Below are 25276 nucleotides of genomic sequence, written 5' to 3'. Positions count from 1 at the left end.
CAATTGGTAATAAAATCTGAACAATAGATTTGGGTGTCAATGTTTTCTATTACTTGTTTCTCAGAGAACTCTAATTAGCAGCTATTAAATGGAGGAAATGAACAGAAAAGCACAACGTATCCTATGAACATTGCTTATTGAAAATAAATACACCTCAGGTATATATTCTGCAGCTTCCCTGGTAGCTCAGTTGGTAAAGAATCCGCCTGCAATGTAGGAGACCCCAGTTCAATTCCTGGGTCGGGAAGATTTGCTGGAGAAGGGATAAGCTACCCACTCCAGTATTCTGGCCTGGAGAATTCCATGGACTGTATAGTCCATAGGGTTGCAAAGAGCTGGACACGACTGAGCAACTTTCACTTTGAGGCACAGATTAACTGAACTGAGAAAGTGGGACCATCCAAGAAGGTAAATGCCTAGGGTTTTGGAATCACAAAGATACAGATCCAAATCCTGGGTCTACCACTTAACTTGCTGTGTGACCACAGGTAAAGTACTTAAACTCTCTGAGCTCTGGTTTCTTCATTAGTAAAATACTGTCTATATCCTATATTTGAGACTTTTAGCACACTGTCTGGCACAAAGCAGACACTCCCTAGTGGCTTAGCAGTAAAGAATCTGCCTGCAATGCAGGAGACATGGGTTTGATCCCTGGTTTGGGAAGAGCCCCTGGAGAAGGAAATGGCAACTCCCTCCAGTATTCTTGCCTAGAGAATCCCATGGACAGAAGAGCCTGGTAGGCTATAGTACACGGGGTCTCAAAGAGTTGGACATGACTGAATGACTTAACCACCGACCACCAACACCACCCTGAGAATACAGTAGCTTGTCCTGACAACTGTAGTACTGAAGTCGAGATTTAGCCAACATTCTAAATACGCAAGTGAAGAACTAGAGCTTAGTTCTGGGCCTTATATTCTGGGATCTTCAACTGTAAAACCACAGCAATCCTAAGAATGGACCCAAAAGTGAGCGATAGCTGGTATGACAGAAAGAAAGGCCGGGAGAAGGAAGTGCTACAGGAGGCATTTCAGGATAACCAACATCGAGGATAGCACATAACTGTCCTCCTTCATCAAAGCTGCGGCTGCTGTTTTAAATAGTCTACCATGGACACGACTTCCAATAGACATGACTTTCAGTTTATATGAATATCAATGGACAATGTGATTTCCCTTACAGTCAACTTACTCAGACCTGTATCAATTCTATAAAAAGAGACAATACCTCTGTAAACAAAATTGTCACCAAACCCCCTCATCTGCAAGCAATGTCATGACCATCTCTCAAGGCTGATTTTTAACTTTAACTTCCCCTTTCCAGTGTATAGTGCCAAATACATTTTCTCATTTCTGCAAAGGCAGTCATTTTATTCCAGTCGCTTTCCTGTGACTCGGGGCTCCACAGACACAGTATGGCATCCAGATGCCTCATCATTTTATGTCTCTCGTGCTCCCCCTGCTTTGAATTCCAACGCTGACTGCACCACTGGAGCCCAGCATGTTATTTCTGATGCACATGAAATAACTGACAAAGAATTTATGTGGAAACTATAACTGCAATAAATTAGAAGCTTATTTATGTCTTCATAAGCCTGCTGCATGCATTTTTTCCTAAAATAAGAAGTTTAGAGGAAAGAGTGGACTGGTTTTCTTAAATGCCAACTAAAACTTCTTCCAGTGATAGGCTAAGATATTTGGAACTGGTTCTTCTGTATGAGGGATGAACCAAATATAACAGCACCGCTTGAACTAATCTACAACTTTTTCTATTATATCAAGCAGCTCTTGAAGCAGCACTCTTTCAACAGAGAAAACAGAAGAGTAAAAGAAAGTAAACCAATCTTTGACTTCAGTGGTCTACATAAATAAAGCTTACATGAAGCTTTTCAAGTTCAAACATCTCCTGTACAGAAATTACAAGAAAATTTTAGATAGATGCTTGTGGATGAGGAGAGCCAGTCAATGGAATGGTCATGCAGTTGAAAACATGTTTTGGGGGGAGGTTGGATTTTTTTTAATGGACAAAATTCCAAAATGTCATGCATGTCTGTTCCCCCAAACAAAATTGAATGACCAAATAAAAAGCAAGACAAATGACTGTTTCCAGTGAGTACAAAGCATTGTCATTTCCCTGAGGTTTCATCAAGCAAATATGGCATAATTTGAAAGACAAAAAGATCAAGGTTGAAGAGTAAAGGAAAGTATACTTTTGAATAAAATGAAAGAGAGATATGACAAGAAGAATGGAAAAGACTTAAGTGAACCAAGCAAAGAAATTATCTTAACCTCTTAAAAACAAAAACGAAAACCCTTCTTCTGTTGTTAAAATATTTAACAACAGGGGTTAAAGCCTGTGCTTCTACCGCAGGCTGGAGAAGGAAATGGCAACCCACTCCAGTGTTCTTGCCTGGAGAATCCCAGGGATGAGGGAGCCTGGTAGGCTGCCGTCTATGGGGTCACACAGAGTCGGACATGACTGAAGTGACTTAGCAGTCTACCGCAGGGGCCATGGGTTTGATCCCAGGTTGGGGAAATAAGACTTCATACTCCACACAGCATGGCCAAAAACAACAACAGGAAAAACAAAAACACTAACACTCCCCTATTGATGCTTTTGAACTGTGGTGTTGGAGAAGGCTCTTGAGAGTCCCTTGGACTGCAAGGAGACCCAATCAGTCCATTCTGAAGGAGATCAGCCCTGGGATTTCTTTGGAAGGAATGATGCTAATGCTGAAACTCCAGTACTTTGGCCACCTCATGCGAAGAGTTGACTCATTGGAAAAGATTCTGATGCTGGGAGGGATTGGGGGCAGGAGGAGAAGGGGATGACAGAGGATGAGATGGATGAATGGCATCACTGACTCGATGGACGTGAGTCTGAGTGAACTCCGGGAGTTGGGGCTGGACAGGGATACCTGGCGCGCCGCGATTCATGGGGTCGCAAAGAGTCGGACACAACTGAGCGACTGAACTGAACTGAACTGATGTTCTCTGAATAATTAAATTTCATTTTCTTGATTGTACAACTACAAGAAACGGTATGTTCAAATTTCTACTTTAGCACTGAACATGTAATTTCAGCGAGTATTAAAACTGTCCAGTACTGCCTCAAGCTCACAGTATTTCAAAAAGCACCTAGTGTCAGGTTGATGCTGGGGACAGAGGTTCCAGAGTGCCACTTTTACAAGTGGCGGAGTCAGTACATGAAAACAAGCTCGTCCAAATGTCCATACTCAGCATCAGTGAAGAATTAATCACGGGCCCACCGATGCAAATATCACTTCTAAAGAGAAGGTCCTGAGGAAGTTGTATCATTAACAATATAAATAATATAAGGGATATATGAGTGACCAACTCAAGTCACTCAGTTGCAAAACTCCTCCATATTATCTGATTTAAACTCACAGGGGTGAGCCATCAGTTCACAGAGAAGTGGATCTGATCTGTCAAGGTACACAGGCAAATAAACTAGGCAGAACACCTCTGAAAGTTAAAAAAACAACAACAAATTATACCAAGACTAGGTGGCCACAAGTATTTTCCAAAAGATCTGTGGGTCAGAACTGAAGGGGTGATAACAAGAAATAGTAACAAAGAACTATTACTTTACAACAAAAACAAAACCAACCACAACTGCTGCCAAGACACAGAACCAGAGCAAAAGCTGTTACTGATAATATTAAAAGTGTTGCAAGATTTACAAGAAGGTGAAAAAAAATGGAAAGTAAGACCTAGCAAGAAAGGCAATGCGTGGGGATATTTGGAAGACCTAAGGGCTGGTACAGATGTAAGCATTCTATAAGGATGGCACTGACCCCAGAAACAGAACTTGATTGAATGAATTTAGATTACAGTAACCACCCTGGGAAGTACACCTTACATATGTGAAGAACTCTGGGAGAAGCCACCATGGGAGGCAGCAACACAGTCTATTCCTTCAGACCTTTGAAAGGGGACAGGCCAGCAGCCCCAGGTGGATTAAGCAGGGCGCCAGGGGCCACAAGCCCACAGTTCAGCCTCATCCTGTGCCGTTTTATATAGGCTCTTGTGCAAACTAAAAGTTGAGTGGTAATTTCCACGGGGAAATATTTATATTCTCCAGTTCAATATAAGTCTTGCCCTAAAAATAAATTTCACCAAGTCTCAATTCAGTAATGAAATTGAAGACCATTTTCTTTATTTGAAAGTCAGTACTTTATTCCTTGCTAGGTACAGAAGAATCTATGGGGCAGTGGAAGGCCCTTTTGTTTAAAAAGATAAGCACATCAAATATACTTAAGTAAAACAAAAGAGCTCTAATTTTTCTTTCCTTTTAGACTGGAGAACTTTCCCTTTGTCCCCCAGACATAAATGTATTTCACAATGGTTTTTAAATTGGTGAGCACGGTGGTGCCCATCTACTGTGAGCTAGTTCTTATTGTTCTAATTAACTGGAGAAGAGACACCTCCTTGTAGGGCAAAACGTCCTTCTGTTTTGAATCAGTGTCTTGTGGTCAAGTGATAGGATGGCTGGGACTCAAGGCAGCCACTTCTAGAAGGCTAAACCCCACCCTGTACTCTGAGAGCCCTTCTCTGAATCAGTTTCAATGTTTAGTTTTAAAGGCTTCCCTGGTGGCTCAGACGGTAAAGAACCGCCTGCAATGCGGGAGACCCGAGTTCGATCCCTGGGTTTGGAAGATTTCCCTGGAGAACAGAACGGCCACCCACTCCGGGATTCTGGCCTGGAGGATCCCACGGAGTGTATGGTCAGTTCATGGGGTCGCAAAGAGTCGGACACGACTAAGCGACTTGCATTAAAAATCCAACAGCTTCAGCTGGCAAGAGGGCAGATGAGAAAGAAGGAAGGAGCGATTCCTTTAAGAGAAGTGGGGTTAGGAATGGAGGTGATGGAGTGAGGGACCAGGAGAAGAGGGGGAGGGAGCCAGGCTCCCAGCAAGAGAGGCCATAATGCTTGACTGAACGTCACAGAAATGACAAGGCCATCCCGGGACCATCTGGGTGACTCACAGACTTCTGGTGGATTCTCAAGAGAACCCTTTTAGTACAGCGGTCCACCGTGGCGGCCCACTTCCTCTTGGCCTCCTCCTCCTCCTCCAGCAAGCACCGCCTCAGGTCCTGCTTCTCGGCCTTGCTCAGGGTCCTGTCCGAGGCAGGACGCACTAGCTGGGTCAGGTTCAGGTGGCTGTACAGGCTGCGCTCCACCACGTAGGTGACATTGAACTCGCTGACCGCGGGGCGCCCGCGCGCCCTCCTGCTGGGGCCGCCGCAGCCCCCGCCCCCTTTGGGTTTCTGCCGGAGCAGCTGCAGGTCGCAGGTGGCACTGTGGACGCCCTTCCTGGAGGGGCGCTGGCAGAGGAAAGCTCTGGAACACGAGTGATTAGCGTCTGTCTTCTTCAAGCGGATCTGCTTCCGGACACTCTGCACCTCCTCCAGGGACGCCAGGAGGTGGTGTCGCCGACGGTGGCTGTCATAGAAGCAGAGACCATCGGTACTTACCCCGTGGCTCAGGGACCCGAGCCCCTTCTTCATCTCCCCCTCGGTGAGGGAGCGGGACACCTTCTGAGCCTTGTCGTCTTCCGGGTACGAGAAGAATGTCCCCATCTTCTTGGGGGGCTTTATCAGGCCCCGGCTCTCTCCTTTGCTGAAGGTTTTGACCAATTTGCGGCCAGCACCCCAGGTGTCCAGGCTACTGGACGATGGAGAAGTGGTGAGAGAGTCTGAGTCATCTTCTGGGGGTTTCTCAGGAGAAGCATCAAAGAAAAAGGGCTTCTTGTGCACGCCGGAGTACAGGGCGGACCTTTCATCTGGGACCGGGGAATTCTCAAACACCTGTTCCTCCCCGCCTGAAGGGAAACACACACACACACACACATGGTCAGGGGCTCCTGTCAACACACCCTTGCATTCTTGTCTTTAGATCCCTCAGCCCCCGCAAAAAAGCAGCTAGTCAGGCCAGCCAGCACAGCCAGTACAACCCACTTCCACAATCACTTACCTCCCATAAACCTGGTTCCCGCTTACATAAATGCATATAAAAAAGAAAATAAACTGAGCAAATAAATGGTTTCATGCAAGGCTAATGTTAAAAGGTTTCAGATGTGTTTTCTGCCCCTCCCCCTCCTCTCAGTGTCTTTGTAGACCAAACACCTTTACAGACCTATTAAAAATGCCACTTGGAAACTCTAAGCCCACCCATAACACAGTATTCCTTAGGATTTAACGATCATTATCCTCCCCAGTATGTCAGTGCATTCCTCAGAAGCTAAGAATCAGAATCATTCTCCCTTCTGAGAGGTGCTCCTGTTGATCTGGGTGGCTTTTTACAGTCAGAGTGAGACGAATGCCATGTGGCTGACAGCGATTTTTTTTATTGGTACACGTGCCATTTAAGTAATTAAATCACCAAGGGAGAAGTTAGGGTGAAGAAGCACCATAAAGGGTCACAGCCTGCAAACGCAACTGACAAATGGTCCCTGCTTGACAGGCTAAACACTAAAAGCTGGGGAACTGGATGATCCAAGCCAGGCATTCCCATCAACGCAGGCCCTGCTACAAAGCGGCAAGGGCGTTTAAGGGCCTGGACACGCAGGCAGCCTCATGGAGTGTTCCATTTCGTCTCAAGGATTCCAGCTCTTGAAGCCTTCACTGGAGCCAGGTATCCAGCCAAGCCTTTCAGAGCCCAGTGGAAAGGTTTGGACTTGCTGGCAGGAAAACTGAGTTCTTTTCTGCATGTGTTATGTGAACAGATGTGAGAAAAGAAGTAGGTCAAACTCTGGGTGTAGTGATCCTAACTGGCTCTTGTCCCTTTAATTATCGATATAAGGAAACTTTTGAGCACTGCGGCTTCTTGCCAGCTGAATTGTGAAGAGGAAAAAATACCAAGTTCCTTGGAACAGAAGGATGGCACTAAATATACCAGCTGGGACGAGGGTGCCAGTGTGTGGCTAAATGTCAGTGATAAAGGAAAAGGACAGCTTTCTCCAGAGTGGGGTAAAGATGAGTGACCGGTAACAGGCTTTTAAAGTTCCAGAAATTTCTTTATTTTTCCAACTGATGGGAATTACAGTTACAAATATAAAGAGAAAAAAAGTTGCTATTAAATACAGCCCAAGACTGACTTTGAGGTCAAGGAGATAGTGGTGGGGAGAGAGAGACTAAAAACATATCCGGTTCGAAGCTCTCCACAATCTGCAGCACAAATATATTCACTCGAGAATTATTCTTGGATCTTTCAAAGAAGTTTAAAACCCAGGGCTATGGTTCTGATGGACACTGATCAGACTAGAATGCTTCCTATTCCCTCTTCAGGACACCTGAGTAACATAGACTAGAGACCAAGCGGCCATATGTTGCTGGAAATAAAATACGGCAACCTCTTCCAGATACAGCCTACCCTCCACTACCAGGAGTGAGGTGATCAGGTTGAATGGCACAGCCTGGGGACAGGGGCAGCCCAACAGCAGACTGCTCCCTAAAAATAGTCCAATAACAGATCATGACTTCACATTAGCCCAAGTGTCCATGGAGGTGTGCAAAGGTCCTTAAGGTCTTAAGGGGATTTGGGGAAGTTAAGGACCTATCACTCAGAACTGTTCTGGAAATTTTCTAGATTCTGTATTTGGGGCTGTCATCAGAGATTCCAATACTTCCGTGTCACGTATGAGTTTGGAACCAGCTGGTTCACACATGCCCATGACGTAAGTAGCTCCACTTCCTGGTTCTGGCACGGCAGCATCTGGTAAAGAGTGTGCAGGGAAACAGGGCAAACAATTCCAAAGAGGACACCTTAGCCTGTGCTATGGGCAGTCCTCATGTGGTATGGGTTCTTCCATCCTTGCCAGAGCCAAGGCCTGAAATCCCAGTCCATGCTGGAGTCCTTGGGGTTTAGGGTATTACTTCTCCCATTTACGTGTGACTTGAAAGTACACCTATCATACTGGAAGAACAGCCACCAAGATGTGCGCAACTTCATCATCATCTGGTGTATGAGTTGCTTCTTGCTCAGCTGAGATGAGAGTAGGTCATTTTGACAGGAGGAAGGAGGCAGGTATGAGATGACTTAAAGCCAAAAACACAGATTCTAGCTCTGGCCATGCCACTCACCGTCTCCACCATCGTCGACAACTACTTCATCTCTCTGAGTCTGTTTCCTCACCTGTAATAATGCCTACCTGTATTTATTTTATTTTAATGGCCACGCCATGAAGCTGGCAGGATCTTAGTTTCCTGACCAGGGATTCAACCTGGACCACAGCAGTGAAAAGTGCCAAGTCCTAATCACTGGACCACCAGGGAATTCCCAAGGCCTACCTATTGTAGTGATATCTATTATAAGGATATTGAGAGGATAAAATTAAATGAAAAGAGATAGGTAAAGGTACTTTGTATGCTGAACAACACTGTACAAAAGCTAGTGATTCATTAGCAGGTTACAGGTGAACTGGAGTAATGAAGGAAGGGAAAAGACACAGAAATGACTGGATAAAGGGCACTACCCTGGCCTGCAATGTCATATTGTTTGGGGTCACCCACGCACCATATAAGGACTCACTACTCTAGTTACAAGAGTAAGCCTGAGTGACGAATTTTAACTCTCTGGGCTTTTCCAAGACTTCAAAGCTGGGGAGTGAGAGATGGGGTGGGAGCAGAGAGCACACCCAGGATCTAGAGGAGTTAGGCTGCGCAGACTTAATTCCAAGGCTCTGTCCACCTGGCTCGGTGACCATGAGTACATTACTTCCCCTCTTTGTGTCCATCTGAGTTTCCTCATTTCACAAATGAGGGCAGCATCAGTGTCTGCCTCTGGTGAGTATTCTGAAGATGACATATTACAAGGAGCTGTAAGATGACATATTACAATAAAATCTGAAGTGTTTAGCAAAGTGGCTGGCACACGGAAGGCTCTCAGGAAATGCTCGTTATTATTCAAACAACTTAGCATTGGCACAGGCATGCGGAAGTCAAAAGGATCAACTCTTTGAAGGTCCAGGGGCAGAAGGAGGGATTGTGGGAACTACGAATCTCTCCAGCTTTGCAAAGAAGGTGCCCAGGTGACCTCTCTGTACCAGCACAAGCTCTCTTGCTAATGAGGAAGAATTCTACCATGCAGAGCATGGAGGAGTTCCAATCTAGCACGGTGATGTTGGGGGCAGCCTGCAGCAGATGCCCTAAGCTGTACACACACCTGGGGCCTCTCCTGGTGACAGCGGCAAGCCTGGTCAACAGCACCCCAGATGCTGGACCCCAGAACTGCCACTTGGGATTAAACTCACCAAATCCATCTTCCATCTATGACATCTAATTCATGCCCAGATGAACCAAAACTCTATGCTGAAAGTCCATAGAGTCATTACCTTTTACCCTATAGCAACCTCTTTTGGTACACTTTCCCTTTTTCTCAACTACGCCTCTCAGAGATAGCTGAATCGATTGATTCTGACATAAACACACAAGTGAGAATATTTCTGTGCTTTTATAAGCCCCAACACACATGACTATCACATACAAAGGGGCTCCTGGGTGGTAGGCATGGGACCATGCACTTCACCCATTTATCTCATTTATGGACAAGACCCACCAATTTATGCATTGGCAACTATGCATGAGGTTTGTTTTAAAATGAGATGCTCCCAAGGTTGAATGATGGCAATTCCATATGTTCCTACTTGATATTACCAAACGACACTGTGTGTGACTTCAGTAGACCTGCCACGGGAGAGGAAGTCAGACTGTGTGTTCTGTTCTGTGGATCCATGACAGACAGGCAGGTATTAAAACAGCCAAATGTAAACAGCACCGCACCTGCAATTACCATGCAAAAGACACCCAGATGCAACCCTGGAATTAAACAGAACTCTAAGTGTAAGAAACTGGCCATAAAGCAGATAGTGTCTCTTTCCCTGCTTCTCTTGTCTCCTTCCCCTTTCCTTTCCATCTCCACTTTCCCATAGTAACCCCCTGGCCTTCAGTATTCCTCCAGAGGATTAAAACCAATAAATAATTACATCAAAAAAAAAAATGTCAAAACACCAAAAAGAGCAACAGAAACCCTCATCTACGTAAAGAAAGGCAAGTTCAGTTCCCTGCAAGGTGCGATTTGATTTAGGTACAAAAAAAGAGCCTCTACAATGGCATTCTTTAAATCTACATGTTACAATTTTGAACTTCCCCACAATGTCAATGTGACATTTTAACAAGTCACGTGCTTTTAAAAAGAATAAAAAATCCTTTCTAGCATTTCTTTCAATCACTAATTGTTTCCCAAACAGGAAATTTTACTCTTTTCTAACTTTTGGGGAGACTTTTACAAGGTGCTGCAAATGCACTTTACTAACAATAAGAAAGACAGACACGGTTGAGATTTAAACTGTCATAATTACACTTCAAAGGTTAACTATTCAATATAATAAATCTAAGTTCATGTCCCTTTTGACATTATGGCTTCATCTGATGAGTGGCTTGGCCAGGAACCTGGCTCTTAAAGCACTTAGAATGGGAGGTCCTTAAAGCCTCTTTGGAACTGAGACTTGAGATCGTTAACAGGAAGAAGAAATCATCCCTCAGAGATCTGAAACAAGTGCCTTGTTTGTTAGATGTTTGAGGTGGAGATATATTAAATTTGGACTAAATTCACTGGGTGAGAACCATAGTCCTTTAGGAGCTGAGGCTCACACTCAGATGTTCTAAAATAAAAGTTTATATAAATGGTATACGGTCCAAATGAAAGCTGGACCACATCTTGAGAAGATTTCATTGCCATACACTAGCCATGCCCCATCTTTGTAATATTTAAATAACTAAGCCTCCGGAATGCTGGAGGCCAGGATCCTACATTCCAGAAGGTACTCAGTGCTGCCTTCCTCACATGCAATCCCAAATTCCCCCTCTGCCAGCCTCGGCCAGAACCCATTTTTCCACTTTCATGTTTTCTACTGAGAGACGGACCCCAGATGACTTGCTTTGGAATAAGCAGGGCAGAGTTTGCTTTGTTACCTTCTGTGCTGGGCTTTTTCATTTCTTCCACCCTGATGAGTTTCTTTCTCACTCTGCGAGTGGAGTTTACCAGCTTGTGCAACCTCTTAAACTTCACCGACTCCTCGGTCTCATCCTCCGACTGTTCTCTTGACTGGCAAAGAAACAAAAGAAAAGTTAATCAGATAATTGCTGGGCGGAGCTCTGCCTCACTGCCAGTCTTAACTCTGGCAGCTCTGCAGCTGAACTTGGGGCACCAACAAAGCCGCCCAACAGGTTCATAGAAAGACACGTACCATCATCTTAAGGTCTAATTTGGTGAATAATTAGGTCCTAGGCACCCCCACACACACCAATGGCCTGGCCTGGCCTGGGGTGCATTTGTCTCAATGCATTCCCGGTTCTCTTAGAGAGAGCTCCGGCAGGACGCTCCCCTAGGCAGGCCCTGTAATTCCAGTTACACTGCTGTGCTTTGGGCCAGCCTCTCCTCTGCCTGGCCCATCAGGGCTTGCTGTTTAACGTGGTCATCGACTACTTCTCCAAACCCAGACTCTGTTGACTTGTTCCAGTCCTCCCCAAAAATCAAAAACAGCAGGGCAGGAAAACGGAAGAAATGCAAAAAGCCATCCTCGGTCCCATTTGTGGGGACTGTCTCCCATCCCTCCTTCCGCCTCTCGCAGCTCCTTCCAAGAGTTCCCAAGGAGAGCCTAGGGAAAGAGCCTGCATTCCTCCACGAGGGACAAGGGAAAAAGCTGACCTTTTCAGCCATACAGTCCAGTCCATATTCCCCAGCATCCCATTTCAGTTCTGCAGTGATTCAAGAATGCTCAGCCCAGCTGTTTTCCCTCAAGTATCAAACATTACAGAGACGGGGGGAAAAAAAGTCTCTGCAGCAATGACCCAAGCGAAAAACAATCCTTTCCTTGTGAACAAAATGAGGCTTTCGTTTCCAAGTCAGCTCCAACATTCAACAGGCAGCTTCCTCTGTTTTATCTGCTCAAAATGTGGAAAAAGCAAAAGAAGGCTCCAAGTCAATGGACGTGCTGCCCGAGCCGGGTGCGCCGGCATCCTTGGGGGCACAGAGCCGGGCGGAAGTGCGCAGGCTCAGCACAGCCCAGGCGGCTCTGAGCCGCTCCAGCTCACCCCACACATCCTGCCACCAACCTTCCCTCGGTTCCCTCCAACCTAGCTCGATGACAGAGCGGGGAGAGACATGCCTCCTACCAAAACCAAACCACATCTCCGAACCCGAGTCTAATACGGAGACCTCCCCACTTCGAAGAAATGCTCTCACGAATCCCCATTTTATAGAAGCTAAATTGGGAAGCAAGAGTGAGCAGAGAACAGTTCAAGAGGAAATGAGGTAGGGATTCTAGTAATTACTTAGGCAGAAAAATAGTGTCTGCTGTGAGTCCACAAATATTTCTGTAAGCACTCTGGCCCTCTGTCAGGGATATACAACCCACTTCCTGGCCTCTGTCGTGGCCCTGGGGTTCCCAGCATTGGAGCCATTGTACTTTCTCCCTGCAAGACTATAAGTAAACCATTCACTCCTTAAAGAATAATTATTATAACCCATGAAACGGCAAGTCATCAGGAGAGGGGTATTTCTCAGACTTTCCTTCTGTGAAGTATATCAGTACCTACATCCAATTTCTCTCTTAAAAAAAAAGGTCCTAGGTAAAATATTGCATACACATTTCAGAATTAAAGTTAACTGCTGGTAATGAAGAGCAGAAATTAGGCCCCCAGATAATCGTGGAAGGAGGATACATTGCATGCTGGCCATCATGCTTAATGCATTTGGTCTAAAACTTAAAAGGTAACACATTAAAATAATAAGTACAGCTTCTACTATATATTTGTCTGATTGGAACTTTACTTTTTCTTGCATGACTTGCTGGTGTATGATGGGACAGTCAGACTGGTCAACCAGAGGAATGAGAACTTGGTTAACCCCTCATTCTGGGTAATCAGCACCTGAACAAAACCACAGTGCATGGAATTACACATAAACACTGAAAAACATTCTGCCTCCTTGATGATGTCTCTCAAAAACCAAGTACTTCTAATAGAAGAAGAGTCAACATTTGACCACGGAAAGTTTCTGTACCTACAAATCTAGACTGTCTATAACCCTCACATTAAAAATTCTGAAGTCACGTGGAAATGAAATAAGCATATGTGTGTGTGCATGCTAAGTTGCTTCAGTCGTGTCCAACTCTTGCGACCCTATGGACTGTAGTCTGCCAGGGTCCTCTATCCATGGGATATGGACTGTAGCCTGCCAGGCTCCTCTGTCCAAGGGATTCTTCAGGCAAGGATACTGGAGTGGGTTGCCATGCCCTCCTCCAGGGGATCTTCCCAACCCAGGGATCGAACCAACGTCTCTTACATCTCCTGCATTGGCAGACAGGTTCTTTACCACTAGCACCACCTGGGAAGCCCCGAAATAAGCACAGGTTGTTCATAAGCAAGATTCAGGAAGTTACATCGTAGAATGAATATCACTCATACCTAGCTTGGGGTTGCTGGTGGCAGTGTGCATGGGTGTGTGTAGGGGTGGGAAGGGGAGTAAAAAGAGAAAGAGGATCTGGAAAGGGACAACACAAAAATCTTGAGTCATAAAGATACAAATCACTTGTAGGAAACGCACTAACGGAAGGAAATTTTCAGGAAGAAATCAAAATAGTTAAACCAGGACAACAGATTTAAAGGCAATGATACCTCCCCATCCCCACCAGCTCTACTTTCCTCTTCTCAAATTCACTGGGGTAAAAAAGAACATATTCCAGGTACTTATTTCATTACTTTCACATGTTCCATCTATTTTTTGAGGGAGGACTCTTCAGAATTTTGAATTATTATTTTTATTTTTCTTGAAAAAAATTAAAAGTTTGGAGGCATTTGCCACTGACAAATCACAAATCATGGCAACCAATAACTTTCTTTGCAGTAGCATGTTTGGGGATACTAGACAAGATAGATGACACAGCACTATTTATACGAAGAGAAATGTAGGATAAAATCAGTCATTCAAGAAATATATGTATATCTTATTATCATCATTTTTAAAATAGAAAATCTCCTCTTTGTGAGCCCAGAAGTCACTGGAGGTAAACAGTATATCCCAAGGATACTTTTTATTGAGAGAGGTGTTGACTTCTCACTTCCTCCTGGGTCCAGAGGAAGAAGAGTTGTGAAATATTTGCCTTAAAAAAATCCTCTCCAGCTGTTTCAACATAAAGACTCTGTAAACGGCATGCATTTTTCTTTTAAACTAGGCAGTAAAGCTTAAATTCCTCATTTCATGTTTCTCCTTTTAAATACGCACGTGCCACTTCTGAAATGTTGGAAAAAAGAGACTTGTCTTTTTATTCAGAAAACACACCCCCAGAAATGTATGTGTGAGATGGGGGTGTGAGAATCTCTTTTAAGTTTTTTAAAATTAAGAAATAGATATATGTATATAAAGGAAACCCTCATACTTAGAGGAACTTTGTAGAAAATGAAGGAAATCTGCATTGAATATAAAATGAATGACTGATTCCAGGAAATAGACTCAATGCTATTATAAAACCAGGCTTTAAATAAACTAAAGAGAAAAAAAATAACAGTATATGTTTATACACATTCAAACACAAGATGGTATCGCCTACCCTCCCTGTCTTGGCCCAGGTCAGAGTACTAAAATAAACCTTAATTTGACCAGATTCTAAATTAGAAGGTGGAAACTCAATCATCTGTATACAACCCTTCACCTCTAAACCTTTAGTAGAAAAGGCAATAGATTTATCCCACCAGAGGATGTGGAAAAGTGGATTTACAATATTGTAAATAGAAACATTTGATTTCCAACCTCCGTCTTGCAGATTTTTCCACCAGAAAGCCCATATGGCTCAACTTTTAATTACTTTGGCTAATGCTATATGTAGTAATTCTGTGGTGAATGCTTAAGTGTTTCATTTCTGGTTTCCATGGCAACATTACATCAGATTGCAGACAGCTGGCTCCACAGTTTTAAACCATAACAAATTGACCAAGCCAAGGCACAAAACTATAGCTGCTTTAAAGAGAGAGTACACCATTCTCCCGCCAGGGTGCTGAATGAGGAGACTATGGGCCCCGTTTGGCTTGCAACAGAGGGTGGAGCCTCCCTCTTTCTCAGCTTCTTCTGGAATATGTGCGTCCTTGACACATGTGCAATGTTCTAATGGGAAAGACACGGGGGAGCCAGCGCGGAGAACTTTTTATAACACAGCTACATTAAGGATAATCAGAAAAAAAGGGAACACAATTAATAGCATCTGTAAATACAAAAATGCGTGTGCTGGAGCAAACTGAAAGCATGGCCTTACTGATCAAACTGAGGCCTGTCACTGCAGGTCGTAACAGATGCTTCACTTGCCCCTGACCTTGTAACAGACAGTTCTGGCAAACGGTGATGCACTGGAACAAACGCTTTCCAAAAGCTGCGTGGCAGAGTCCTGCAGGCAAAGCAGGAACCTCTTGTGACAAAGACTAATCTGAACTTGCACGGAGCAACTACCACCCTTCGGGGGACCGCTGGAGACCTTGCTGAGCACAGGATTACAACTGCGCCTTCTGCAGAAACACACTCACTCAGCTTGCTTCCCCAGCTCCAAACATGTCCCGACTAAGTCAACGTATCTCCCCCGGAGCCACGCAGGGAACACTACATTTATGCACTCCTGAAAAGTATTCTGAAATTGGCAAGGTATTCGCCTGTGAAATTCACACGATGCCACTGGTACTAAACCTTCATGTTAGGAGAAGGAAACCGATCTTCTTTAGGAGAAAAGCCGTTTGCAACACTGCCCGAAGCCAAGTCTTCCGCGTGAAAAGCCTCCGCGAGTGGCAACTAAGCTCCCAACCCATGTACACCCAACCCCTCGTATCCTGCTTTATTCTCAGTAATAATCACTCCTCTCCCCCTCAAACCTACGCCTTAGTCTTGAATGAGCAAGCTAGGAAAGAATGCTCTGGGTTACAAGGTAGGGAAGTAAGTAAGGGACTAGAAGGAAGAATCAAGAGGAACTTGATCAGGAAAGGGGGAAGCACCATAGTCAGGAATAATGAGAAAAGCTTTTACTTGAAGTGACAGAAGTACAGGTCCCCCACCCCTCGGCATGAAATGAGTCCAGCAAACTTACCGGCTTCGGCATTGAGCAGGCCTCGGGGGTGATGCTGAGCGTGTCCGGGACCCCCACCCCCTCCCCTCTCAGAGCGCGTCTTCACTCCCGCTCGACCCCTCCGTAATCGCAAAGTGATGGTGAGGCTCTCCCGGACCATGCTCCCTGGGAGTTACATGATCGGGCAGGCTCCGCGGGACAGCTTACGATCCGAAGAAAGTGAAGACACTGGTTTCAATTAGCCGCTTGCTGCCTGCTGACTGATCTCCCAGTTCCTCGCTCACTGCATAACTTGTAAGAAAGGCATAAGTCATCAGCTCTAAGCAAATCTCCTATTCACCACAAGGAAAAAAGGGAGTGTTGTACGTGGCAAACAATCCCTGTTTTCACTGACGAAGGCTCCCTGACCTCCCGCTGGCCTCCAGTTCCTTAATTACTGTCTATGGAATTCCAGAGAAAGAAAAAAAAAAAAGAACGCGAGAATCTGAGCAAGTCCGGGACAAGGACTCACCCTCAAAAGTGACTGAACTGAAAAAAGATCTCTTTTGCAGATAAGTCTTCTCAACACCCCCTGAAGGGAGTCGTTGCAATTGAAAATAGACACCTTCCAAAGGCTATTTTTGAAACTCCTGAATTAAAACTTATGATTGTGGTTTTTCTCCTAAAGTTGTCACTTTCTGCCTCTCTCCCTGCTTTTTATTCTTTCCGGTTTAGCCACTAGAGTAAATGTAGGACGTTTCTCCTTCACTGATGCTTCTAAAACTGTCTTACCTGTTTCAATGATCAGTTGTTTCAGAGCAGCTGAGTTCTCTTGGATTCTAAAATTTGAGCATGGGGATTCTGTCAAAAGATGGTCATTTAATTTTCTCAGGGCTGTCTAGGGAGCGACATCACATGCTGCTACTTCAACAGAACATCATTTCAAAAGGCAGGACTGAAAACCCCTACAAAGAATCCAAGACATGGGTTGCAGGCCATGTCTATTTTCAGGGCTAAACTCACTCAGTTGGGGAAGTCATGTATTCCCACTGCAGTTTGAGCTGCTCACTCCTCGGTGCCTCTCCCACCGTGCAGATCTTTATTTACACTATTCAAGGGCCGCCCCCCGCTCTTTTTGGGTCATCACATAGCAGAGATCCCAGGGGGGTACCACTGACCACCAGAGCTCCTTTTCCTGGGCACCTTTCCTGTTCTCCTTCCTTGGACGCCTTGGGCTTCTCTCACTCTGCATGAGGATTTCCCAGGTGGCGCTAGTGGTAAAGAACCTGTCTGCCAATGCAGGAGACATAAGAGACTCGGGTTCGATCCCTGGGTGAAGAAGATCCCCTGGAGGAGGGTATGGCAACCCACTCCAGGATGCTTGCCTGGAGAATCCCATGGTCAGAGAAGCCTGGTGGGCTACAGTCCATAGTGCCACAAACAGTCGGACATGACTGAAGCAACTTAGCACACACATGTGTACTCTTCACGAAACTCCCTTTCCCTGAATTTTTCTGCCCTCCAAAAGTGTCTCCTCTCATCATTTATGGAACTTTCTTCCCTAGGCTACCTCTTCCCAATTTCACAAAGCCGTTTCCCTGACGCCCTCTCTGGTTTCACATATGCCCCCTTCCCACCACCATCTGGAAAGCCCCACATGTACCACAAATGATGACAGGTGCTTTCCCAATGTCAGACTTCAAACACCTGGATTTATCGAACACTCGCAATTCCCAGGCTCTGGGCTAAGGATCTGCACGCATGACCTGGTCTCCCAGATGGTAAATGGCAGCGGACGACTGGGATGCTTCATGGCTTCCCTCCTGCACCACCCTAACTCTACCCGGGCTTTCTTCACCCAAGACTGACAACCACACCACATGCATTATCGTGCTTAGAATTCCTTAAGGCTGTCAGTAGACATCTCACTTGAATTTCTCTGTCATTTCATGAAAACTAAGAAAATGTGTATGCCCCAAAGATGGTGGGGAAATACTCCTCGATGTTGGAGCTAGAACAGCCTGGGATTAATTTCCAAGTCCTCCAGCAAATCCCTCTACTTCTATGGGGTTTGGTGTACCTCCACGTACATTTGGTCTACTAACATTTGTCTTAAAGTGCTGCTGTTTTTACAAATGGTGTACATAACTGCATACAACTGACCACTGGAGCTCGGTAATTAGTGCTTATTACAGCTGCAGTCTCTCTATTGCCGATCGGAATTCAAACAAGACCTATTTTAATTCTTACAAACTGCTGTTTTAGGTGCCCGTGTAGATAAGCAAAGGCAAGGAAAGCACATGAAAGCAAGTGATGATGGACAACGTTTGAGGCTGAGTCTGAGCAGCGTGTTGAGATGCACAGCTGATTCTGAGTGGCACTCGGAGCCAGAAAACAGGAGTCCCACAGACACAGGGTGCGGTCCCCTTTAAGCCACTTGTGAACTATCATTTGTAAAATAGGCAGTGGCAAGCCTCCTGGGGTTCCTGAGAAGATGAAGGGAGACCTTGACTGGGAGGGGAGCCTGTTAGGTTGCAAAGCCTCTACCGTGTAAGACCGCAGGTGCCAGGCATTGATGAGCCAGGTTCTGGGAGGCGGCTGATAGATAGGACCTATCTCCTATTTGTCCTCACAGTGGCCTCCTACTCCTTACTCACCCTTTTTAATGGCGACAGGAGAAGTCAGGTATTTATGGAGACACTTCATGTGGAAAGCCATGTATGCAGGGTGCATATGGTGGGCCTTTGGCAGATGCACAATTTGAAGAAGTTGAGACTCTCCAGCCCCGTAGCTCCTAGCCCTTGCTCTGTATTAGAGGAAATCTCAGGATATTTGAAAAACTAGGCTGAGGCAGGCCACCCTTGGGAAGTTTCTTGGTGGAAGCAAGAAGGAAACAGGGCAGATCCACTTCACGAAGGAGGAGCATCGCTGGTCTTGCTCGCTGGGTAGTGGACTTGAACTCACGCAGCACACAAGAGGTGTGCAAATTTGCAGAGGACAGATTTGAGCATCTGACTCCCACCCTAAGGGAATGCTCTTTAGGTCCCCAGAGCAAAGTTCAAAGGCCATATTGTGAAATGTAGGCCTGCACGGTCAGAGCTCTCATCTCCAGCTTCTGTGTATGCTGTGCTCAGCTATGTGGATATGTGGGAACAGCCACTCACAGCACCTGGTTCTTATCCTCTGACTTCCTCACAGCACCTCAGTCACCCCATCTCTCATGTGCCTGCACACCTCTGCACTTGCAGGTTCCTTTCTGGGATGATCTCTGCCTGCCCCATCTACTTCCCTAGCTCCTGCTCGTCCTTCACGATTCAGTTCATGTGTCACCTCTTCTGGAAAGCCTTCCTGGCCTTCTTCCTCATCTTCCTTATGCCAGGTGGTTGCACAGCAGCCAACAGAGTATCTTGGGACTGAGCTCAGTATGTTATCACACTATTACTAGCCCTTCACTAAACTTCAAGAAGACAAAGAGCACTGTCATTTCCATTTCTCTGTCTGTATTTCAGCAACATTTACTGTTTACCCTATTAACACACGATCTATTTTTCATTAGAAATTTTGGAAGATATAGATAGAGGAAAAAAGAAAATGCTTATATTTTCCTGATCAGAAATATCAGTAACATTTTGGCTTATTTCTTCATGTGCACGCACATATGCACACGCACACACACAATACACCTCTGTTACTTTTTTAAAAATAAACAAACAAAAAGAATGACCTTGTGATCTTTAGCGACTTCAGCCCCCACAGTCACAGTCACTATCAAGGTCCCCAAAGCCTCCCTCACATGAACACAGGTGTAAACAGAAACAAAGTGCCCACTGATAATTGTGACCCTCCTTGAGAGGCCTTGTTGTGCTCAAGGTTTCCTTTGGAGAAACACTGGGGTTCTCAATGTATACTGCTCAAACTGTTTTATAACCTGTTTTTAAAAATTAATGTTTTGAATGTCTGCCGACATCAACAAATACTTAGCAAATAAAATACAGCACTGCATTAATGATTCAATGGTATTCAGTCATAGAAACCTACTATAATTTACTTAAATAATGCTCTCAGTCACTGGAACATTTGCATGTTTCTAATTTTTCAGCATTATAAAAATACTCTGATGAACACTGTGTCATAAAATTTTCAATGTGTCTAGTACATCGTTTTTTTTAGAATAAGTGGTTAGATTGTTGAATTGATGGGTGAAGAATGGGCATATTGCTAAATCTTTTGATACATATTAATTTGCTCATAAGAAACATTTTGTTGTTTTAAATTCTCACAAGGAGTATACAAAGAATACCTATTTCTGCACACAATTGCCAACATTGAACATCATGATATTCTTTTCCATTTACAATAAATAGATATTTCCTGATTGGAATCAATGAATGGATGTGCTGATTCAAATCATTAGGAAGGGAAAAGAATCAAAAGTACATGAGTAAGCTGGCTTGACCTGGACTTACAAAGGTTATACTCTAGAAGTCTGGGGGTAGGAAGGTCCCAAGAGAAACAGGGGTTCAGAAATGGGTGAACTCACTTCTGGTTGGGGAAACTGAGACATGCTTCAGTGAGGGGACAGGCATTCGCCAAGGCCTTGGGGACATTTCCAAGTTCCTGTATGAGCCTAAAAGTCTGCTGTTTACATGGCTCCCACTGACCTCACATGCCTGCCCATCTGGACAGTCAAAGAAGAGCTCAGCTGATGCTGCCCCCTTTATAAACAGCATGTGACACCGATCAACCACAGCTTCACGGCTCTCCTCTTCTCCAAGCTTGATTTCATAATCCCTCCAGCATGCCTGATCTCCCTCCACTGGTCCAAGGAGTGATGCATTTGAGGTCACTCGCTACCTTAGGGGCAGTATACTGGCTCTGGCTGCGGCTTTCATATCAGCATTACCAGTCATCGCCGTCCGGCCATGGCAGGGGCCTTCTGGTCACAGCCATCCAGTTAATGTGCTATTCTTTATGTTTACACAAAAATTCGTTTCACTTTTTGAAGAAGTTAGAATTACTTTCAAAAGTGTTTATGAGTTGTCAGAGCAACTATATAAAATATGAAACACATTGTGGGGTTTTTTCCCCCCTTATTTCACAAAGGAGTCAGGGGAGGACTCATCTATTTAGCAAGAAATATTTTGTTCATTAGCTGGTGACATCATTGTCCTCTGAAATGAAGAGATTTTAGTCAGCATATGGAAAAAAAGATGAAATTCCATTCTTCTCCCAGAGGTGCAGTGTAACACTGAAATAATCTCTCTGGCAGCTTCAAAATTAACTAGTTGTCGCCAGATTTGAAGGCGGAGGAGGAGGCAGAGGAGGAGAAGATAATTACATGATACTCGTATTTGTATAAAGTATGTGAGAATTTGAGGTAATGTTACCATCCCCTAGAGGCAAAGGCTTGTCAGCACTTAATTCATTGAAAGAAACTATTGAAAAACGAACTATAAAGCCAAAGGAACAACGAAGGGATACTACAATCCCCAATAAACTCTCTTCTTTTGCTTAAAATTCACAAACTCTAAATTGCTTTTAGTTACCCCCAAATAATGCTGCTACTTTTACTGTAAGGAAGGAAGAAAATATAAGACCTCAGGAATCTTACAGCCAAGTCTAGGGAGATTTCAGTAACAAGTAAGCTCACCCATCATGATTCTGCAAGTTTCCATGGAGCAGAGAAAATGCCTTTCCTTCTCGTGAAAGGAGTTGGGGGAAGAGAGATGTTAAGTGATGGAAAAGGAACCGACTTCCCCTTCATTCTGTAAATCTTTGGAAGATTTGACTGCTTGAGATTATGTCACCCTGCCCACAGGTCAGAGACCCCTGCTGGTCGTACAAAATAGGGAAGTTGAGATGAAAAAGTTATGGAAAAGTAGGCAACAGTTCTATAGATCTCTCTGTAAAGAATGGGGGAGTGTTACCCAAAACACATCCATGGTCTCAGGCACACTGAAGACTAACGCCAAACACCAAACCCACTCACTCCCAAGAGCCTTCAATTCTCACACAGCCTGTGCCATGGAAATAGGATGATTCCGAGCAAGACTGCCAACTAGGGCAATTACATAGGCATTTGAGGCTCTAGTTTCTAGAGCTGATGGAAGTTTTCATCCCAGAAGCGGTAAGTCTCCCAAGGGATTGGGTGGTGTTTGCAAAGTCACATTGCTTTTATGGCATCTGAGACAAACTGATTCATGGATCAGGCATGATGACTTCTTGGACAGGGCTGCTAAACAACCTTGCCTAGGCACATGACGATGTAAAAATACGGAGAACTGATGGAGCTTGCATGGCAACGGAGGGAAGGTGCAGACACCAAGTTCTTTCCTCTGACCCAAACTTAGGGCACCAATCAGCATGGGCATCTGTTGAAGATGGAGGCAGGTGGGCCAATAGTGCCTCCGAGAGTCATGATCTATGACCTTAACATACTTCTCCTTACGTTTGTTGAATAAACAATAAGGAAATTTACTTCCAAACCGAAGAAATCTTGGCTGAATCCTTAGAAAATGAATCAGTTAGAGCTAGAAAGGTTGTTTGTGGTCATCTAACTGGCAAAACAATCAGGTCATGATGACTGCTGAAAGCTAAATCACAGAATATCCTTCCCACAACAAGTAACAAAATGAGCAACAGTGCCCTAAAAAACACAATTACTAAAAACTGGCAAAAATACTACACCAAGAGCATCCAAAGATATATAACCTAATATATTAAACTTCAGAACCATATGATCAAGCTAAGAAACAAATTTCTGAAGATACAGAAAAGGAAGAAGTATGTGGCCTTCTCTATCTTCTGCTCTAGGAGCAGCAGAAACTGCTTCAGGAGAGGAATGAGTAAAAAGATGTAAAGTTAAGTGTAAAGCTGGTCTTGACTGGAATGAAGTCTCTAGAAATTCACCAGGGATGGGAGGAATGAATTAAAAGCAGGCTGACTCTGGCAGACCCATTCCCCCAACCTTAAGCAAGCAACGTGAACAGTGATGCAGAACGTTTAGCAAACTCTTAGCAGGGGGAGGTCTGAGCCCACGTATCGCAGTGAAGACCACATTCCACCTCAGTTTGGTTTTCCCCCTCCTCGGGCTCTTACATTAGGCTACAGCAACAACAGGGGCTTCCCAGGTGGCTCTAGTGGTAAAGAACCCGCCTGCCAGTGAGAAGATACAGGAGATAAGGGTTCGATCCCTGGGGCAGGAAGATTCCCTGGAGAAGGAGGTGGCAATCCACTCCAATATTCCTGCCCGGAGAATCCCACGGACAGAGAAGCCTGGCAGGCTACAGTCCATACTGTCGCAGAGTCGAACATGACTGAGTGACTTGGCACGCACACACATAGCAACAACCAACATGAATGGATCACAAAATAAAGAAAGAAAAACACTGCATCATCTGACAGTATGGCAAACGGGTCAGAAAGTGGTCCTCATTATATCAGAACAAATAGAAAATGTGACCTGAACTACCCAAGCATGATCAAAATGAAAAGAAATGCATGAAACTACCCAAACTGTAACGGGAGGGGAAAGAGAGAGACAGAAAAGGCATGGACCAACACAGTGCTTTTATCTTTGACCCCATCTCTCTATCAGAAGGAAACAAAACTCAAGGAACAGGAAGAAATCCTCAACAGTTGCTTCTCTTCATAAATAGTTTAAGAAGAATATGAATTCAATTAAATGAGGCCTCAAAGACAAGATGAAAAACATAATGATATGAATTTTAAAACTGCAATCATATATGGAAGCAACCTAAATGTCCATTGACAGAGGAACAGATAAAGATATGGCATATATGTATGTATGTACATACATGTGTACACACACACACACACACACACACACACACACACACTGGAATACTACGCAGTCATAAAAAGAATGAAATAATGCCATTTGCAGCAATACAGATGGGTGTAGAGATTATCATACTGAGCGAAGTAAATCAGAAAAAAGACATATCGTATGGTATCACTTATATGTAGAATCTAAAAAAGATACAAATGAACTTATTTATAAAACAGAAATAGACTCATAAACATAGAAAACAAACTTATTGTTACCAAAGGAGAAAGAGGTGAGGAAATAAATTAAGAATTTGAGATTGACATATACACACTAGTATGTATAAAACAGATAAACCACAAGGACCTACTATATAGCATAGGCAACTATATTGTAATCTATATTGCAAGATCTTGTAATAACCTATAGTGGAAAAGAATCTGAAGAGGAATACATGAGTAAAATGCAATCACTTCGTTGTACATCTAAAACTACCATAGTGTTGTAAATTAACTACACTTCAATTTAAAAAAATTGTAATCATAAGGAAATGCGGACCAAACAACCTATCACAGAACCAATCTGTAAATATTAATAAGAATGAGCAAAGAATAGAATCAATACCGTGGAAGTAAAAATATCGATAGTGAGGAAAATGTATATTATTTTAGAGGTGTCTCATGGTAAAGAATCCGCCTGCCAATGCAGGAGATGAGGGTTTGGTCCCTGGGTTGAGAAGATCCCGTGGAGAAGGAAATAGCAACCATTTCCAGTATTCTTGCCTGGGAAATCCCATGGAAAGACAAGCCTGGCACGCCTCAGCCTGCAAGGTTGCAAAAGAGTTGGATACGACTTAACAACTAAACAATCAAATCAAATTATTTTAATCCGTTTTCTGATATGATCCAAGTGTGAAGATTTACCCACCTATTTACTTAAGCCCAGGGCTTCCCTGGTAGCTCAGCTGGTAGAGAATTCACCTGCAATGCAGGAGACCCCGGTTCAATCCCTGGGTTGGGAAGATCCCTTGGAGAAGGGAAGAGATATCCACTCCAGTAATTCTGGCCTGGAGAATTCCATGGACAGAGGAGCTTGGTAGGCTACAGTCCATGGGGTTGCAAAGGGTCAGACATGACCGAGTGACTTTCACTCACTCACCTAAGCCCTCTGGCCTTGCCGCTCCCTCTACCTGACACAGTTCTCTTGCTTCTCCTGGTGAGCTACTGCTTAGTTTCAATCATCTTTTCTGGGCTTTCTACACTCCCCTCACTGAGGCCTAATGGACTTTCTGTGTGCACGTCACACGCTCAGTAGAAATATTCCAATTAAGCCCTCAATCATGCTGTCCACTTCTGTCTCTTCTTCTCAAATACAAACCCCTG

General features: G+C 44.4%; 1 protein-coding gene across 1 annotated transcript in view; it reads right to left on the bottom strand.

The window, feature by feature from the left end:
- Window positions 1-25276, bottom strand: part of SASH1 (SAM and SH3 domain containing 1) — a 194869-nt gene that overhangs the window by 27251 nt on the left and 142342 nt on the right. Inside the window, exons 9-10 of the mRNA XM_052645491.1 lie at window positions 10995-11127; window positions 5499-5845 (exon numbers count right to left, since the gene is read on the bottom strand). Of these exons, the coding sequence (XP_052501451.1) occupies window positions 5499-5845; window positions 10995-11127 (480 nt within the window). The remainder of the gene's footprint in view (window positions 1-5498; window positions 5846-10994; window positions 11128-25276) is intronic.

Source organism: Budorcas taxicolor, chromosome 9 (assembly GCF_023091745.1).
Source record: "Budorcas taxicolor isolate Tak-1 chromosome 9, Takin1.1, whole genome shotgun sequence".
Taxonomy (NCBI): domain Eukaryota; kingdom Metazoa; phylum Chordata; class Mammalia; order Artiodactyla; family Bovidae; genus Budorcas; species Budorcas taxicolor.
This window is presented reverse-complemented; position numbering and strand designations above follow the sequence as displayed.